Genomic DNA, 20741 nt, shown 5'->3' with positions numbered 1-20741 from the left:
TCTTTACAGAAAATGTTTTTTTTTATTGTGTAAACTAAGGCTCGTAAGTACGTAGACGGGACAGCAAACGTGTTTAATGCTAACGTTTTTTTGTCAGCCATTTTGCTTAGCTAAATTCGCCCGTCTTTACTTGTATATTTCGAAAAATTTAGGCAAATGCAGTTTACACTGCGTTGACTTGCCAAAAATCGACAAGAACGATATTTTTCTTGAATTAAGACATGTAATTTATATAGCACACACACACACATACACACACACACACACGTACACACACGCGCCCACGCGCACAAAAACACAAACACGCACTAAACATTCATACATACGGATGTTTTGTTGGCTATTGAAAAGTGAGACCTTCGGTCACAGGCACCATCATGCCCAAAATGCCCATGTTTCAACAATGATATTTATAAAAACTTGTATGTTTAACTAATAAAGATTTGTACAGATCTGTATTGTACAGCGACCTTAGACCTCCCTTCTAATGATAGATGTCCTTGATTAAGCCTCTTTTATTTCACAGACCGCAAGACAAACTGAACATGTTAAAACTGGGCCTCAAACTAAAGAACGTTCTAAAACCGCAAGTGATAGACGGACAGATACTTGAGTCCATTGGTGCGGAGCTGGAAGACGGCGAGAGTTTGGACAATGTGGATATTCTGAAGTATTTGGACTCATTGGCAGCTGATGATACGATGGACCAAGATTTGAGTGCTTACAAAGTTGTGCTGACTAATGTGGAAACGAGATTGGTGAGTGATTGGTTAAATATTTTAATAAGTTTAATAAATCTTGAGTTATATAAACCAATGTCATAAAGCTGAAGAGTTTGTTTGTTAGGTTGATCTTTGATCGTGCCAATCTCAGAAAGTACTGGTTCGAAATAATGTAATTCTTTAGTGTGGTGTCTAACACTCACTTTCACTGCTCGAGCTATTCTCTCTGCTTAACCCAAAATAATCCATGGACTACACAACAGAAGATGTGGACGGATCCAGCGCCACGTTTAATAATAATAAATTTAAACTCATTTTTCTTGTCACGGGATAACAGTGATTGGAGCGTTGCCACTTCCCTGTTGCGCTGCTGGGTGGAACCCGTTTAGATCCTTGGTGTCGAGTCCAGGTTCTTGGGAATCTGTGATATCTCGTTGCTATTGAGCTCGCTGGGATCGCTGGTAAACTGCGGAACTGCGGCTGAGTGGTACGGAATACGATCGCACGAAGGGCCGCCTTGTATTGCTACTACTCAGTCTTTCCACTGCACCCCAACAACTGTGACGTGACGGATAGCAGCGATAGAGATTGTACCATTATTTTGTGGCAGTGGAAACACCTCGAGCAGGTCCCAGGACTTGTGACCTTGGGAGTAGGTTTGAAGGATCCCTTTAGAATGCATCAACACTCCCCTTCCCTGACCGACATGTTCTCCATGCCCACGCTAAAAAATTTATTATTAACAATAATTACAACACAAAACATTATTGAGCAAAATCATTAACACGACTGGCAGCTTGACGGTGTCTCCGCTGCCTAACAAACAACTGTCATCAAATACCCTCTTATTTATACCAACACTGATACCTCCCCTCTACATTAACATAAATAATGACTGTTAACACCACCTGTAATCGAAGGGGTTGTTCGCAGCAACCCCCGCCCCGGCGCGGCTCGGTGCGCGTGTTCACGCTGACGGTGCACCGCGTGCGCGAGGCGCTGCCGCCCGCGCTGTTCAGCGTGGAGCGCTCCGAGCACGACTTCCACCTGCTGCGCGGTAAGCTGCAGGAGTTCCACGGCGACGCGCTGCTGGCGGACCTGCCGCTGCCTTCTAGACGGTTAGTACTCCGATTGCAGTAGCGAAACTGAAATTTTCTAGTATCCCCGTTCATATGTTTTTTAGTCTGAAAGACCAAGCGAGTTTCATTTACGTCTATGTTCTTATAGACAGTATTAATATGTACTGCTTTTTAATTTGCGCAGAGGCGTTTATTTTACATATTATAGAAATGCTGTTGGAATATTAAATACTACTATTTCGAGCGTATAAAATATATTACAAGAATGAATATTTATGTATGGATTTTTAAAATGTAACCCAATAGGAATAGTGTTGTTAGGACCACACGCCCCTGGTAGGTTGTTCCCTCATTAGCCGCCGTCTCATTTTCCTCCATGCAGGCTGCCAAGAGGATGCCTAAACTATTCTATAGTCAGATCGGGTAGGTATTTTAAACAATGTAAATAAACAAAAACATATGATTCAGGGGTACTCAACATTTTACTAAAGCATTATTCACGAATATTGTCATGAAATAAAACTTCCTTTGATAGACAATTTTTTTTATATTTTATGTTCCTATAAACTGTTATTTATCGAACAGATAATGTTTCACTTATATTTAGGGTTCCGTGGTCTATAAAGAACCCTTATAGTTTTGTTTTTTTATTATGTATAAGCAAGCACCGCTTAGCTGTACGCTAGATTGTAAGCTATGAGGCAGCCTTTGGTAGAACGCGCTTGCCTAGAAGATGCCTATTCACTCTTGACTTGAAGATACCCATACCCATGTCCGTCTGTCCTTCTATCTGTAACTCAATTACTAATAGAAAACTGTAGCTTGACTATGAAAATTATGTACGCGATTATAGGCGTAAATTAAAAACTTGACAAGTAGTTTTTACTCGTTTTCTCGTAGTGTGGGTTATTGTTAGATATACGTTTTTATGTAGAATTTGACGAGTTTGTTAAGACACTACTTTTCAATTTTGGCCTCTATTTGTAAAATATTAAGATTTAAAGTGCTAATTTAATTTCGTACTAAACTAAATAAAATTAAAAACAGTAAACGAACAACAAATAACAATAACAACGAAACGAGAACAAAACGAAATAACAAAAATTATAAGGGAAGAAAATACGCACAACAAACTGGATTTAGTTAACGAATACTGTGAAGTAGGAGTATTAGTCACAGACAAAAAATAAAGTAGTGTTCTGTGCTGTGAAGTGTGAACTGTCAAATCTCAAATCTTCTTTCACTTAATACAAAATCAAAAAATTAATCATAGTTTAAGGTAATTCTGCAATAAATGAAAATATTTTATTCACATTATAATAAAAGAAAACATCATTTGAATTACAACTTCTTTCTTCTTTTGATATGATAATACGATAATACGACTTATAAAATTAATTAAAGCTTTAATTTTATAAATGCATATTAATACCCATAAAACTCAATCTTTGTTTTTCAAAATGGTTTGTGACTCATGTCTGCTTGGGGTATTTAAGGTTCTTTTTATGTCGTTTGTGTTGTATTTCTGCAAACTCTATTTAATTAACATAGAGGAATTAGACATGGAAATGCATCGCACCCAAATGCAGAAACAAAATTGTCTGTCGTTTTTAGAGGGGGACGAGGTAAACTCACACATCGAAAAAATTTAACAAGAATAAATAATAATTATAATCTGTACACAGAATATTCAATTAATGGATCAATGTTTTGCTGTTCGTTCGTTCGTTAGAAGAATAGAATCGATTTTTCTTTTATATATTGTTTTAATTTATTATTAATTATAATTATGTTTTTGACGACCTCCGTGGCGCAGTGGTATGCGCGGTGGATTTACAAGACGGAGGTCCTGGGTTGGATTTCCGGCTGGGCCGATTGAGGTTTTCTTAATTGGTTCAGGTCTGGCTGGTAGAAGGCTTCGACCGCGAAGGCGTACCGACAAGCGATTTAGCGTTCCGGTACGATGTCGTGTAGAAACTGAAAGGGGTGTGGATTTTCATCCTCCTCCTAACAAGTTAGCCCGCTTCGATCTTAGATTGCATCATCAGTTACTGACTGAACATCAGTTACTGAGTGAGACTGAAATCAAAGGCTACCATGTAAAGAATAACAAAAATAAAATAGAAATATTTTCAAATTAAACGTCACGTCATCTTTTAGTGAATTAGAAGTTGTTGACCGTTTTTCATGCCATTGACTGACTGACTACTTACTACACAAACCGGAATTATTAGGGAGCTTTTTAGACGACGAAAACGATTACAACAATGAAACATCGATACAATCGATAACGCGTTAGATCGTTGGTTGTTTGACAGAGAGGTAACGTCTTGCGGGGCAGGTCTTTCTATAATTGGTCCGTGATAATTAATTTGTTGTATGTGAATCCGGACTCAAAAGGGCTAGAACCCAGAGCCGTAAAGCTTATTATTAAAAATAAAATGTATGTGAATCGAAACGAAAAGTGTCGCTTAAAAGAACCTTTTTGAGTAGTATTATTGTTGTGTAAAAAACCTAAAGTTGTGGACTATAGATCAATAATTTGCTACACCCTACCGCCAGGGTGATACTATAGGCGATATCACCCTGGCGGTAGGGTTTAGGGTAGGGAAATCATAAAAGTGAGATCGCCTGTGTGATACAGGTGTGTGGGGTTGATGTGATCACTAAATCCTTTGATGCTAGGGTAATAACCTACAGGAAAACACCACATTGATATGTTGACGTTAGTTAGACTACTTGTCATTGAACCTAATATTTACTTTCAGTGATAACAGCCCATTAGAAACTCTACGGTACAAATATGAGGACTTTCTGCAGCGGCTCATACAGATAAACCTTCTCCAGACCAGCGAGCTTGTTCACTTGTTCCTCACCGTGGATGGTGACTTTTCTATGGTATGTAAATTTTTAACGTACACTTCATATTTCCTTGCAAGCACTACAATATTGTTGTTCTATTTATAAGAGATCATTTATGATCATTTTACTTACCATTTGTTGGGTACTCAGACTAATTACACAAGAATCTGCCGAAATCGATGTTTCATAGATGTTTCATAGTTCTTAATTCTGCCTTCTTAAGTCTGCCAATCCACATTGGGCCAGCGTGATGGACTATTGGCCTAACCCCTCTCATTCTGAGAGGAGACTCGACCTCAGCAGTGAGCCGATTATGGGTTGATAATGATGATGATGACTAATTAAATAATGTCCTAATGTAATTAGTCTGAGGTTGGGTACGACAATTTTACTTAAGGCTCACTCCAGACAGGGCGAATTTGCCGCGATTCTCTCGCGCGTATTACGCGCGACCGTTGCGTCCACAAGGTGCGTACCAACGCGCGAGCATTTGGGGAGGAATTCAGTACGAGACATGAAGTTGGACGTGCACTCGCTCTAGAGTTCGCGCGTTAACTGGACGCAACAAGGCGTCCCTAGTATCTCGACTCGCGCGCAATACGCGCGAATCACGCGCGAGTCGAGAGTATGGCGTAGTGCACGCGATTTACGCGCGTATTTTTAATTCGCGCGATGTATTCATGTCTAGCTCTTCGACAACGCGCGTATGAGTTCGCGCGATACGGTTCGCGATGAATCTGGACAAGGTCTAATAGAATGTTTTCGAAGTCGCCAAGCAATCATAGAAGTTTCTGCGTGTCCACAGTTGGTGCAGGCGTCCACACTGAACGCGGCCGCCTCAGACCTGGGCAACATCTACCAGTCGGTGGCGCACAAGCTGCGCAAGGAGAAGGGGCAGCACCTGGAGAGCTTCCTGAGGAACTTCCTCATCTCCTCCGATAAGGAGCGATATCAGGCCCTGTGAGTTTTCTTATGAACAATTGTATTGCAATGAAAAATGAAAAATGTAGAAGTATTGGGAAATGGGGAAATAATTACACAATTGACTACTATACAACCTACTATTAAATTTTTTACATGTTGAAAACCGTCAGACAGTTTAGGGTAAAAGCAGAGTCATCAACTAGCAAAGGGATTGTCGACGTATCAACTCGCGGCGTCCATTAATTTCATCCAGTGTAACGAACAGCTATCGAAATCGCAACAAAATTGCCTCGGAACAAGCTCACAAACGAGACAATACGGTAATGATCCGTTTCCGTATTGATATGTGTTATGACCCTTAACCATTGATTCCCAAAGACCCCCAGGGGTCTACGGAAGACACGGCGGTAGTCTACGTTGACGTTACTTAAAAGTGGGAGTTCATGATTTGTAAGCAGGGTCCACGAATGTTTACCTGGTTTCATACCGAATGGGGAGTTTTCTAAATAAAATAATTGTGAATTGATTGCTTCCTTGTGCTGTGAGTACATATCAAAAATTAAAGTTCGCTAAAATAACTTTTTTCCTAGACAAATTTACTTTTTGTCATCCACTCACAGAATAGTAAATTAATTATTTAAATAATCAATTCTCACTATTTTTTTAAACTATTATTTCGTGGTGTATGTTTCACATTTTTTGTCGAGTTTTGAATAGAAATTTAGCAGAGGACCAGAACCAGTTAAATTTGAAAGTGGTCTAAAAGAAAAAATGTTTGGAAAACTGTTTGAACATATAAAATTATTTTTTTCTTTACAAATTAGCCCTTGACTATAATCTCACCTGATGGTAAGTGATGATACAGTCTAAGATGGAATCGGGCTGACTTGTTAGGAGGAGGATGAGAATCCACACCCCTTTTGGTTTCTACACGACATCGTACCGGAACGCTAAATCGCCTGGTGGTACGTCTTTGTCGGTAGGGTATTTCATTAGATTTCGGGTTCCAGTTTTAGTTCCAGAGCATTTATGTCAGGTAATGCTGAGGTTTTAATGGATTCATCAATTTGTCTAGCAAATAAAGTAAATCAATTTACTACACACATACGAATTTCAGGAAACAAGGCACAACACGCGACATCGAGGAGGCGCACGAGGTGGAAGTGGAGGAGACACACCAGCTCACGAAGCGGCCGACCAACGCGCGGAACATCCGCGGAAGCGTGTTCCAGAACAACTTCGACATGGAGCCGGTCGTGATGAGGTGCGACTTGGCGCACCAGGACACCGTCGTCGGCTTCTCGCAGTGCCTTATGTACATGTGTAAGCAACATAATCTATTGTATGAAATAGTAGTCTGAGATGAATATGACGTCAGGTGGCGCGACTTTTTAGAGTGGGGCGTTAGAGAGGGGTACCGCTTGGTTGGCAGGAACGACTTGCGATATAAGGCGCTCGTCGTACGATCGGCTTTTGTGTGCTCGTGGCGTTCGAGCAGTCCACATTACTTGTTGTGTAATTGTTTATGGGTTACTTGGGATAGGCTTGAGTGGAAAAGGGGAGTGTTAGTTAACTATCAAAGACGTCTTTAACCCTACACACAACGTCCACAAGTGCGTGACTCCACTCATTCTCTGCCATTCTAGGCTCTTATTTTGGTAACAGTTTGATGTGTTAATTAAGTTGTCCTGACAAATGTTGTGAATCATAAACTTTGTTCGACATTTTCTTAGAGTCCTGGACTTGTGACCGATGGATGTAGAGCTAAGAAATTCCTTGACAATCGATTAACACTCCGCTCCTCCGGTCGTGTTGTCCGCCCTGCCTACCTAAATTTGCGTTAGCCAAACGTTAACGCTTCACAGACCTTAAAAATGTATAGAAATGACAGATCGGATTGATAACTTGATCACGTGACCTATCACATTTCACTGGTTACGTTAATAGACGAATTCAATGTGTGTTTGTTTTGTAGTAATAATAAATGTATTTTTTATACTTTCTAGTGTCGAAAGTGATAAAAGCACGTGCTCTGGTGACGGGGGTCGTGGGCAACTTGGTGGGCATGTCGCGGATACTGATCGACACCGTGTTCAACATACTTCTGAACAGTTGTTTGTGCAATCTACTCAATGAGAGGCGGCTGGCGCATTTGATAAGGTTGGGACACGGTGAGTGTGAAGTTGCCTTAACTTTATAATCTTTAGTGTTACTAAAGTGTTTTTGGTCATACCCCCTTCGTCTTTTTACCCCTATCATATTATTTTTTCATCCCTATGTTGTAGATGTTCTTAGGTCTCGTACAAAACGCTATGAGTCTTCTTTTCCCATACGCACGGCTGTGTTTTCTAAACCCTTCCCAAGTCTGTGTTGCCTAAGTCTTGTAATTTGGGTATCTTTAAAACAAGAGTGATTAAGCACCTTCTAGGCAAGCGTGTCGCTTAAATTAGATCCATCAGGTTAGATTATGGTCAAACGCGAACCTGTTTGCATAAATAAAATATATTTATTTTGAAATTACTACAGAATACAGTGCAATAATGGCCTCGCTCACATAGCTATGTTATATACATTATCTTTTTTTTTTTTTTTATTCTTTACAAGTTAGCCCTTGACTACAATCTCAAAAATGATGGTAAATGATGGTAAGTGATGATGCAATCTAAGATGGAAGCGGGCAACATTGTTAGGAGGAGGATGAAAATCCAAACCCCTTTCGGTTTCTACACGGCATCGTACCGGAACGCTAAATCGCTTGGCGGTACGTCTTTGCCGGTAGGGTGGTAACTAGCCACGGCCGAAGCCTCCCACCAGGCAGACCTGGACAAATTAAGAAAATCTCAATCTGCCCAACCGGGGATCGAACCCAGGACCTCCGTCTTGTAAATCCACCGCGCATACCACTGCGCCACGGAGGCCGTCAAATTCTCTGATTACCACACATTTTCTCCCAACACTATTTTGTAAATTAGTGGTATTTTCCTATGGTCTTCACCCTAGATCACATTCCATAAACAGATTTGATTTGACATTACAGGTATTCTCTTCGGCAAGAAGTCGTCTCCTCGAACAGATCCTGGCAAGCAGCGTCAGTTGGCGCGACACCAGCTGTTACTGGCCATCCCGCCCGCCGCCAGCCTAGCGCTGGGCCCCGGCCTGCCCTCCGCCGCGCTCGTCGCCTTCGAGCTCATACAGAACCCGCAGCTCAACAAACAGGTATGTGACCCTCATCCCTTCGCCCAGACCCCACAGCTGCTGCTCCATCCCATCGTCCTTCACCCCCTCAGACCAATTATAGAAGGACCTGTATCGTACTCATAGTCACGAACAAAATTGTCTGTCATTTTCTTTGGAAAACGAGCTTAGATTTGGTGTATATCTTATATTAAACTAGAAGTTTTTGCCCGTTTTTTACACAATTCAATTACACAAAAAGGTATTTTTACGGAGCTCTTTAACCGACGAACACGATTACAACTATTTAACATCGTTTCTATAGAGACAGTTTTTATTATCGCATTAGATCGTTGATCATATACTTTGACAGAAAAGTAACGTCTAGCGAGGCAGGTCCTATACAATAATTGGTCTGAGTCCACCCCAGCACCGGACCTAACACTGCCACATTCCGCAGGTGACCAGAGGACTCATGACTGTGAGGGTTGGAGCAGGGTCCACAAGTCAGATGCGATAGTTATGGGCAAAAAAATTTACATTACCACATTCTGCAAATAAAATTATTTTGAATTTTGAATCACTGTGGACTACAAAACGCATGTACTTGGATTATCGTATTGCACGTGAAAGAACCAGCAAATGCCCTCTACAAATTAATAACTTTAAGATTGACTTTACATAATTAAAAGCAATGAAACTTATTATTTTTCAGTTGGTGTACAATTTGCTGGATCTCTGCATAATTGAACTGTTTCCTGAACTGAGTAACACAGAATCGAATATAGAGAACAGTTGAAACGTTCATAGTTTTTATTATTTATTTATTTATTTTGTATTCAATAGAGACACAGATGTTATTGTACAAAAGATTTCATTGACAGTGAATAGTTTATTTATTTGTTATTTTCCAAATCCGACAAAATGTCCTCGATGGTTCACTCCAAAATTAGACTAGAAATTAAACATTTAAACATATCCAAGATAGAAAGCATTCAATATCACTTGTCTGGTTATCAGTAAACATCTCATCATAACCAGTTCGTTTCATGTAGGATGGTGCGGGTGACAGTTCGTTTCACTCTTGAAAGTTTGCCAAGATTCACAATAATAGTATGTATTATGAACGTCATACAGACGACTGTCACCATACCCATGCTATCTGAAAAACATTATTACCATCTTTATTATTAGCTTATTAAGCAAGTGATTCGGAAAATAAAGACTATTTATTTGTATTAAATTACACAAAAACATTAGATATTAATATTTTATTAGTTTCAAATATTTTAATGGGCCATTTTTTACATTTATTGTTTTCTCTATTTCTAGCAGCTGTTTTATAACTCTATTATAAATTATGTAGATTTCTTTAAATGAAAATATGATAAATTGATAGAATTCTTTTATTAATATAATCAAAGATTCAATCGGTAAAAACTGAGTGGTCCAAGATTTTTTAGTTACCGTCAATTTTGTTTTACATTTTCAAAAATGTAAAAATCTTGTTTATAATCACATTCTCTGAAATTTCAACCAATTTTTAATGAATATATTTTGTATATTTGGTAGCTATCGGACGAGGTAGGTAGGTCGTAAAGTATTTTCACCTTACTTACCCCCCCTTTTAATTTTGATCTTAGTATTTTGTATGAAAGAAATTTGTAAGGCAGAAAAATCTTATATAATATCATTTTTAATGTGGCTTATTATAATGATATTACATGTAATTATTGTATAAGTATTATGTCACAAAATAGAAATTATGTTTGTTTTATTTTTGGGAGCAATTACTAGTTTGTTATAATAAAGCAATGTTCGTTGGTTGTTTCTATTATTTTCGTGAGTAATTTGTATTTAATTGTAAATATTTGTAATAATGATAAATATATTTTTGTAATAGTTTAGTTATCGGCCTGCGCGCCCGATCTGTGATAAAATCGGGGCCGCGTACTACGAGTACGAATATTTGTAACAGGAATGATACACCAAATAAATTATTTTCATATTTTGCGTGCATTTTTATTTTACACTTCAAGTTCCTCGGCACTCTACCTTTATAGCCTGTGCAATGTGAATGTAACGATTTAACGACCCTATTAGCTCTAATTCCTTGTTCTTCGTCTTTGGTGATTGGACACGACCCTCGAGCGGGATTTCGAATTTCATTTATTGGTGGCCCGCACGCGGGTTTCCGGCAGTTGACAGTATAATCGTCCTACTCTATGTTTGACAGATGAAACCACGAATCAATGATCACGAATTGATCACGAATGATCACGAATGTCAAGGATTATAATATTATGTCTATGCTGAATGTAGAGTTTGGCTAATGAAAGTAGAGACTGAAATCGCCTGCCAAATTAAAAAAATAGGGAGTAAATATTCTAAAATTTTAGTGCAAATATTGGATTAACTGAGTTTAATACATAAATTATAGGCAGTATTAAATTCATAAACGAAAAAATAATGTAAACAAATTATCATAACGCATGTTTTTTTTAATTTGTTTAAGTAGGTATACGATTTTTTAAATTTGTAACACTAACTCTAATAAATAAAATAAATTCTATTCTATAGTTTTAAATATCAAATTATCATACTTGTTAGTTTTACTTCCAACTTCTTCGCTCTAGTGTTATCCGGCGGTTCATCATGTTGAAACCATGTTTATGAATAGAAATAGTGAACTTTATTCACAGGTTTATTATAATGTAATTGTAATATAATATCTAGTGGAATATAATGTAAACTTTGAATATCAAGTCAATCATCAGCGTAGCCCAAAAAGCTCGAACCCTGAGCCGCTAATAAAACAAAAACGTTTTATTTCTGCAAGTCTCTAAATCTAGACCCCAATGAACAAATCTCTCTATAATTTAAATACATAGATAAATATATTATCATTTAAACCATTACCATGTAATATAGAAGGATTAATTCCAGTCAGTAAAATGAATTTTACAGTTTTATTCTATTTATGCTTATTTTAATAGTTAAATTCCTTTTGTGGTCTAGTAAACCAAGTAAGACCTCGGGTAATGGTAATGGTAAGAGAATATGCAAATTAAAAAAAAAACTTACTAAAATATTTAATTTTGCATTTAACTGTTTATTTTGTAAAATATTTGTTACTATTTGTATAGGGTACTACTATGTACGTATAAAGTACAAAATATAACGTATTAAGTTCTTTTAAAACTTATTAAAAAACTTCTATTAGGTATATTATTTATTAAAATAGACATGCAATAATTAAACGCTACAAGTTGACAGTGACATTTTAGGATTCGTTCAGAAATATGGTTCAAAGAGTTCTATAAGCCAACTAAATTAAAACGCCCCTTACAGTACCGGTGTACAATGTGATCTTGAAACTTTCTTCCAAATCGCTTAACATAGTTGTGCTACAGAAATGTGAAATGTCAATTGACAATTGTCAATTTATTTACAGTAGAAAGGAAAAGGTAGTGGGTGTGTTGCTTTGCTTTGTTTTTAGTTCCGTAAAATTTAGTGTAACAAAAACATAGTTATATTTCTATTATAAGTTTTAGTAAATATAATAGAATAGTGTAAACAAATAGCTAAATCTAGTCTGTGTTTGTACTCTTATCAAAAATATTTGCTTAACATCAGTTTGTGATGAATTATTTACACGGATTGTTTTCGTTTGTGATACTGATGTTCGTAGTAAATACCAAATTAAGTTAACGAGTTCCATCATTAAATGTTCGCAAATAAATTATCATTATGCTAAACAATGGCATTAATCGAATTAACACAAATATGTGCGTTTACCTGAAAAATGGATGTGGTTTGTGAACGCAGTTCGATATTTGAAATAGAACCTTCGCAATGTCAAGCCCGTGCCAAAAAGGCGGGATGCGCCTGAGTGAAGCCTTAGATAATATACAACTCGCTTATAATCCCATTACGAAACAGTTACATTTCGTGAGCCCTAAGGTAGAGAAAGTTACTGAGGATGATGTTGACAAGTTGTCTAAAAAGAGCAGTTTTAGCGATGAGGGTAACTTCTCCATATCAACTTGTGAGAAAAGTGACACCAGTGACTCCCCGAAGAGTACTCTCCAGTGGGGCAGTGTGAGCGGACACCAGCGCGGGAAGGATGGTGGATCATTTTCCAGTACTGTATCCAGTTTGTCTGAGTGCTCGTTGGGGTCTAGTGCATCTAAGGATGACCTCGCTGAGGTTGGTGTACAAGAACATGGAAAGTTGAAGAAAAAAGGATTGTCAGGATTCTTTAGCAGGTGAGTTGTTTTTAATGTAATTAGTGGTTGTTGTTGTACAGAAATAGTGTATTGAACTTTTGCCATAGCTTGAAAATCTGGCATAATTATGCAATCTAGGCGGATTACTTATCACAGAGCTAAAAACGTTATGGACAGTTCAATTAAAGGAAAATAAACTGAAGTATTTTACCATACATTAAAATAATTTCTTTAAGTATTTGTATGTTTGTATGCTGTAACAGCAGACAAGTGGAAATGACCTGATGAAATGAATAATAAAAATATCTTATCTTTCATAATCTTATAATGTTTACTAGTATATAGATACCTGTAACAACACATCTGTGTACATTTTTGTTGAAGCTGTGCTTTCATATGTCACACAAACATGCATTTTGTCATTTCTTTACTTGACACATTGGACTTGGACATCCACTCTTAGATGGCCTCTTATATGGACTTCCAAACAGCATTGTAATCTATTACCTATATGGTTTTCACATTGTCTTAAACTTTCATTTTTTAAAACTTCAAGATGTTTTTGGTGCAAAATCTAGTGAATTGCCCAAACTGGTGTACAATATTTGTTATAAGATCATGGTCTAAACCTTCTGAATGTTGAAAGTTTTACCAGTTACCTTATTGGTTCGGTTGATTTTAAAAAAGTCAAATAATAAAGTTACTTGTTATTTTATAATTTATTAAGTAAACTACTAGACTTGGAAACGAATAGAAACAAAGGTTACAGAAAATAAACAGTTTATTCCATAAATGCAGAAATGAGTACAATATGTAAATATTATATTTATTATAAAATGTATCATAATATTATATTTAATATAAAAAATTACATGTAATAGTTTGAGCGATTTAACCAAATTTTTGGTCTTAAATTTTATAAAATTGCTATAAAAGTACTTATTGTTTTCATTAATTCATTGATGTTCTGTTCCCACAAAACATTTGAACTTAAATCAATCATTTCATATCCCAAACTTCTCTGCATCAATTCCAACTAACTCACAAGATAGTTTAAACAAATTTTCTTGATGTTTTTCATTCCTGGAAAACCTATTACTAAATCCTGCTTTACAATTTGAAATATATAGTCCCCCCTTTTTAAGAATATCATTGTTAAAGCAGGCATAAAGTACAGAAACTGCCCCCTTTTCCGGTGTTTTGAAAAGCAGTTTTTTCAGCCAAGGGAATTTTGAGAAGTTGGATTTCTCAAATAGATCAGTATCAACAATGCCTGGATGGACTGAATAACATTTGATGGGATAATTATTCTGTTCTAAAAGCCTGTTGAGGTACCTCGCTGTCATTATCTGAAACAAAGAAATATATTTATTTTTTATTATAAACTTAGCTAGGTTCTTCAAAGAGTATTTTCATTGAATTATCATACCCATAATCGCTGTTTTGGTTTGAATGCTTGTAAATTTTAGGAACATAAGGCTTATAAAGCACTGCCAAAATGCCTTTGATAAGATCATGAAGTCTGTTTTTTAGGCTATTAAAAGAAATGAAGATTAGGGGTATTCACACAAAAGTTTGTCGAATAGTTTCTTTCTTTTTATGTATCAGTGGCATCACTATATTGATAAAATTGTTTCATGATAGTAATAAACTGTTGATGCATTCAAGAATTTTTCTTTTTATTTTAAAACTAAATATTGACAGTTTGCCTATTGACATTGAAGGATATTTTTTCATAAAAAGCATATTGAAAGTGGAGGCATTTTAATATAATTGTTACCTAAAAGTTGGGCTTGCTTATTATATTAACTAGCAGTATAAAAATGATTATTGTTGCAAACACAGAATAGTGAGACACTACTCCACAGAACAACAACAACAACAACAACAACAACAACAACAACAACAACTAACAACTAACAACTTATTGGTCCAATCAAAATATGCCCAATAGAATTACAAATACTATTGACCTTTAATTCAATAAGAATGTATGTTCCACCATCAATGGATATTGAAATTTACATGGGCTACATGTAAAGACGAGCTTTAAAATAAGAGCCATTCAAAACATTTTGCTCTAACCTTATGTATTTGAAAGTATCAATGGAGTTTTTGAGATATTAAGTCTATGTATAAAGTATTTTCCTGTTTAAAGATAAATATGATTGTGGCGACACCTTGTTAGTAAAATAAAAAAAAAATTGTTCAAACCATCTGTTACATAAATTACCTGTGCCAGTTTAGATTGTGCATAAGCAGCTGTAGTGTCATAATGTTCCTTCATATTTATATCGTCAAAATATATCTTCCCTGGATAGTGACCACATGAAGACACGTTCACAACCCTCGCTGTATCAACTTTTCCCCCTTTTTTTAAAGCTGGCAACAATAGATGTGTCAAATAAAAGTGACTCAAATGATTGACAGCTAACTGTGTTTCAAAACCGTCTTCTGTCAGTTTGTAATCCCCAAACATTATCCCAGCATTATTCACCAGCATATCTATCTCCGGAAACTTGTCCAATATATTCTCAGCGAAACTCTTGACAGATTTCAATGACTGCAAATCTAGTTTGTATGCGTGTATTTTGTCTCCATTCTCCATTGATTGACTCAAAGATTTGACAGAATCCGGGTTTCTTACTCCCATAACGACAGTCACGTTTGACTTTAAAAGTCCACGGACAACTTCGGTGCCGATGCCTCGAGCGCCTCCGGTGATTACGGCAATTTTATTTTTCGCATCTGGCAACTCTATCCTGTTCCACCGTACGCTTATCCAGTCGTCGATCAAACCGCCGGCGCCGGCTCCTTGCATGTCGAGGAAATATCTCGCCTCACTCAGGATGTGTTTCACAGGTTTATGTCTATTCACGTACCAGTAAATTGCCGAGGCAACAGTTATTGTTACAGCAATTGTTATCGCGAGCATTTTATGATTTTAAAGGTTATGACAGCGATACGATGCGACTCGCGCGCGGGCTTTCACTTGAATGGAATCCTCAACGCTTTCTCTCCGTCTGGCGTATACCGTTAGTCCTGACGTGTGCGGCGATAACTGTTTTGTTATTTACGTTAGAAAAAAACTTACTTGAGGTTTGTTGTGTTGGATAGAGCAAGGCGTAGCTGTTTTCAAACCTGTTTTCAAAGTTATTTTTCCTTGTATCCTTTTAGCTTTTAGCTGTTGTATCATCAAAATACTGATTAGTAAAGAGGTCGGAATGTTACTGGTCTCCTATTGTGTCTGCGGTCGCCATATCGCATGCGCATTACGTATTACGTCATCGCTTTACTAAAAACTTTGGTAGGTACCTCACTACTCGTTCGCAAGGACCAACCGGACGTTTGTCAACCGTGCACAATTTAGTTGAAAATATTTAGGTGCGTTTTATGTAAATTTAACCTTTGTATCGATCCGGACTCCGGTATCTAGGTTATCAGACTATTTGTTTGTAAACCATACGATTTGCTCTACTTAAATCGTGTTGGATTTTATGCGTCAGAAATTGTTAGATTTTTCAAAGTCCAACGGTTTTATTAATTTCAATCTACCCTCATTATGATCCAGTTCTGTTCAATCTATTCAGTAGGAAGGAACTGTTCATTTTATTGAATAATTAATACCTACCTACCTTTTATTTCTTCTACTCCATTCTGTATACTAGTCTTATGGCTGCACAGCAGTACAACTTCAGAATGGGCTAGAATATGGCAGGGACTGTACCAGATACTTGTTAGATGATCAAAGTTTAAATAATACCAAATGTTATAGAGACATTAACACACACTCAAACACTTTAATTTGTAATGCCTAGATGAGTTGGCGTGGTGTTTCCGTTACGTATTACGTTACGTAATACTTTTTCCGAGTTTTATTTACGTTATAACTCTGTCGTGTAGCGACCGTCTAAACCACTTGTAGGTAATCTTATCTCAAAGGCTTATACGATTAATCAGACAGTAATACACTCCCAATCGAAGAATGAACGCCTTGTCATTATTTATTTATCATTGCGTCCTACTCTTTCTTACAAAACATTATATAAGATGAAAAGAGAGATGTCACATATTCATGCAACGGTGTGAAGCATTTTGTAGAGTTCAATCCACTGATCATTGAATAATTAAGAATTAAGGCCTCTCCAGTTGAAGCTTCATAATCCCCCTATAAATTTATCGGACCATTGGGTCTAAAATATCAAATAATACTTAATTATAAATTAAATATGAATTCCTCAGAAATGACCACACAGTGAAAGTCATCCCAACGATTGATATAATAATAAATTATTATCGAAAGTGTCTGTAAATTATGCATGAAATTGCGACAGGTAAGTAGTTTGTATGTGTGGTGGACCATAGCGTTATTACTTTATCATAGTGGGTTGACTACGATTTAGCAGATACCTAACTACTACTCTGGTAGAATGCCTTTTAAATAATATTATTGAAATATTGACTTTACAAATGTACTTTATAGAACCACCATCTCCTGAAGATGGCACCGGCTTAGGAATGAAACGTTCGCAGAATATTATTTTCTGAATCTCAGTGGCGGTGCCGATACTTCAGCTTTTCCCTAATGGCGGAAAATAGCAAACTAAATCAAATATTAATTGTTTAAAGTAGCAGCTCTTTAATTAAACATCTTCATCAGCCGTTTTTTTAATTTATAGGCTAATGAGTAACTCCATTAAACATGCTTAAGTAATATTACCGACCAGCAAAAGCATTAAGTAAACTTTTTAGTGGGAGTCAAAAAGAAATTAGCTGGCGATAATATAATAAACAAATAACTCGGCGGATCGTTTGGCTTACCGCGCGTTATAATGATCATGATCTAAAGCTCCAAATGATGTTGTCCTAGTTGTAACAGTAAATGGAAACAATTTTACGTTATTTTGACCGTTTCATTATTATTATTCATGTCTTCTCGTCTTTTGGGCGTGCTGCTCGATGACCAATTCTGGGTTTTTGATCTGTTAGTATACAAGTGGCGCGTGACGATATGTAAGATTTTTCTGTTGCAACAGAAGATTGGAATGTTCATAGTGAAATTATAATAGAGTTAAATGTAGATATATTGTTTTGCTATTAATCTATACTAATATTGTAAAGAGGACGGAATTGATCGTTTGTTTGTTTGCATTGAACAGGTTATGAAACTACGGAACTGATTTAAAAATTCTTTCACTGTTGGGAAGCTACACTATCATCGAGGCTATAGGCTATATTTTCTCCTCGTATTCTTGCGGGAACGGGAACCACGCGGGTGAACGACGTCTGCTAGTAAATTAATAAAACTAATATCAGTTACATTATTATCTAAAAAAATAAAATAATAGTTGAAAATTGATATATTCAATGTACAATAGAAAATAGATCAGTTTTGATATGAATTCTTTGGTTTTCATCTTTACATAATCTATAGAACTAATATTTTTTTGTAATAAGTAATAAATAAGTATTATTATGAAGAAGTTCATTTTAAAAGTGCAACATTTGTTGACTTTTCTGTTTCTTTTCTTGATCATAGATCATCATCATCTTGATTTCAGACTAGCGTATTTTTTGCGCGAATACGGTCGTTTCAGCATAAGCGCTTACACGCGTGCTACATTACGCGCTTCAAAAAACCGGACTCGCGTGAACAGACATATTTCCGAACCGGTGGTGTCGTGGCAGTATCTCTGGGAGGTGTCTCTCACAGCTCGCTTTTGTACGCGTCTACGCTCACTACGAGTTGAGCGTGTGCTATAAAGACGCGCCTATACGCGCCTACATGCGCTTCCAAAAACGAGCCCATACGCGCATATAAAAACGCTAGTTTGTAACCGCCCTAAGCAGAATCTGCGCTCCGTATTCGGGGAGTCACTATTGAGTCAAACTTGGCTTTTGACAAGTGCTTGTAAACTAAGCCTACTTAAAATAAATATTAATTTGAATTTTGAATCTTTTAGAAGTTGTAGAGGCGTCATAGGATGCTAAATGCTTTAGGTTTGGAACAAAATAAACAGATAACAATAATAAAAAACATTGAAATGTACCTCATCAAAATGTACTTAATTATTGCATCACAACATCAGATAAGATTGTTGTCAAGGGTACACTGGTTATCGTTGATAAAAACTCATTTGATTGCGTTTAAAAACTATGACGCGTTCGTTATCAAAATTCCTGTTTCTGAAAGGATTAGCAAGATAATATAAAGAATTTAAATATTACCAACAACAGATGTATTTAATAGACGCATCATTTGCGCTCTTGGTGTGGGAAGTTAGGTTTAGGCCATTTAAAAGAACCGGAGATATTTAAAAGAACGGGTCGCCTACTACCCCAGTCAAATAAAGAAAATAAATAGGTTAACCTCAGAGTGAGAGATAATTACTAATTATACATATACACCGTGAAGTTTTCTTCGTCTTTAACCGAAATCCCACATAATGTATATATAAGAAAAAAACAAAGTACAATTCAAGGAGTTGTAACAAGCTTTTAAAAACCCTTAATTTAAAACATCCTATTTGAGGTCATTCACTTTAGCCTAAATTAGGTCAAAGTTCTATGATTTCATACTTACGAAACAGAATTAAACAGGATGTCTAAATTTTTTCATAAATTAAGAATATTTTTTCGCTAGCGTGTGTATTAGCTTGAGGTCATTTTTAATATTATTAAGGGGTCTCTTGTATTGGACTAATAAATGTCGGGGCGGCTTACAGACGGTGAAACTAGCATGGTTTAAAATACGTCATATTTTTTTATGAAATAAGTTTTCTAATGTTAAATCTTTAAGCATATAATAACTGCTATATAAAGAGAATTAGTGATTCGAGAAGCGTATTTCAAAAATTCATGACGTATGTTAATATTGACATAATCTCTAAGTGATATATTGATAACGATAATAAATAAGTTGATAAGTTATCAGTTATCATTCATCGAATGTTAATAGCTTATCGATAAGAGATGATTTGCATTCAATGTTCTGTATTTATTTATAAAGGATATCACGCAAATACAATGAAAGCATACAACAAGACCGACTGGGCCATTAAACAAATACACTCTTGGCTCCAAACAAATGCAATATATTGAAAAGTCGTGGTGGACTGAGGTTGGTTCATGCAACAATGACTATCAGAAGTTAATGATGGACGTTATAATGTGCTCTTTCGAGGCACTATGTACCATCTTCTCAACTTTGTGCTGCTCTTGAGAATTTCTTAGAAGATAGAAAAATTATATAGCTTGATCGGAAGCTAACTATAGGCTAACCAGTGGACCAAGCAGGAAGTTTTACTATGTACTCGTACCTTATACTAACTATCGTAAAATTACAGCGTTTGGAGCCCTCGTAACTTTAAAGTTTTCCACATTACTTATAACAGTGAATGGATAATGGATGTTTCAAAATTGCTTGTAAACTAGTCTATTTCAAATGAATGAATTTTGAATTTTTACAGTAGAAGTTGATTAAAAGCAAGAATAAAGAGTTTAGCTCGCAGTTCGCACCGAAGCGCATTTCATTGAAGGCTATAACTTTGGATGCTTTGAAAGTAAAAGAAAAGTAAACAAACGCAGCGTCGGCACCAGTTCGTGGAACAATGCGCTATAAAATTAAACGGACACGATGCATACGTAACGCTCTACGTCTGGTTCCCGAAACCTGATACTGGAGAAACCTGTTCCCTTTGTAGGGTGACCATGTTGGCGGACAAGATATTCTAAGTCCGAATATCGTCTTT

At 36.5% G+C, this 20741-nt stretch overlaps 3 protein-coding genes across 3 annotated transcripts in view; 2 read left to right on the top strand and 1 right to left on the bottom strand.

Moving 5' to 3' along the window:
• Window positions 1-10772, top strand: part of LOC112049706 (sorting nexin-14) — a 49695-nt gene extending 38923 nt beyond the window's left edge. The window contains exons 25-32 of the mRNA XM_024087710.2: window positions 527-758; window positions 1656-1840; window positions 4570-4699; window positions 5469-5623; window positions 6705-6910; window positions 7594-7758; window positions 8625-8803; window positions 9477-10772. Of these exons, the coding sequence (XP_023943478.1) occupies window positions 527-758; window positions 1656-1840; window positions 4570-4699; window positions 5469-5623; window positions 6705-6910; window positions 7594-7758; window positions 8625-8803; window positions 9477-9560 (1336 nt within the window). The 3' untranslated portion in view covers window positions 9561-10772. The remainder of the gene's footprint in view (window positions 1-526; window positions 759-1655; window positions 1841-4569; window positions 4700-5468; window positions 5624-6704; window positions 6911-7593; window positions 7759-8624; window positions 8804-9476) is intronic.
• A 1424-nt stretch (window positions 10773-12196) lies between these two features.
• The window catches only part of LOC112049698 (TBC1 domain family member 14), a 55244-nt gene continuing 46699 nt past the window's right edge, over window positions 12197-20741 (top strand). Inside the window, exon 1 of the mRNA XM_024087696.2 lies at window positions 12197-13029. Within this exon, the coding sequence (XP_023943464.1) occupies window positions 12617-13029 (413 nt within the window). The 5' untranslated portion in view covers window positions 12197-12616. The remainder of the gene's footprint in view (window positions 13030-20741) is intronic.
• LOC112049699 (retinol dehydrogenase 12) lies at window positions 13754-16067 on the bottom strand. The gene is made up of 2 exons (XM_024087697.2): window positions 15224-16067; window positions 13754-14339 (listed from the first exon to the last, which is right to left on the bottom strand). The coding sequence occupies exons 1-2, from the start codon at window positions 15923-15925 to the stop codon at window positions 13995-13997; spliced, it is 1047 nt and encodes a 348-aa protein (XP_023943465.1). The 5' UTR covers window positions 15926-16067; the 3' UTR covers window positions 13754-13994.

This window comes from Bicyclus anynana, chromosome 15 (assembly GCF_947172395.1).
Source record: "Bicyclus anynana chromosome 15, ilBicAnyn1.1, whole genome shotgun sequence".
NCBI classification, from domain to species: Eukaryota; Metazoa; Arthropoda; class Insecta; order Lepidoptera; family Nymphalidae; genus Bicyclus; species Bicyclus anynana.
This window is presented reverse-complemented; position numbering and strand designations above follow the sequence as displayed.

What these genes read in the sequence shown, in the direction of transcription:
- LOC112049699 (XM_024087697.2), bottom strand. Translation starts at nt 15,925, where the DNA reads ATGCTCGCGATAACAATTGCTGTAACAATAACTGTTGCCTCGGCAATT. An exon ending in CACAATCTAAACTGGCACAG is followed by an intron (nt 14,340 to 15,223) that starts GTAATTTATGTA and finishes TCTTTGTTTCAG; the next exon opens with ATAATGACAGCGAGGTACCT.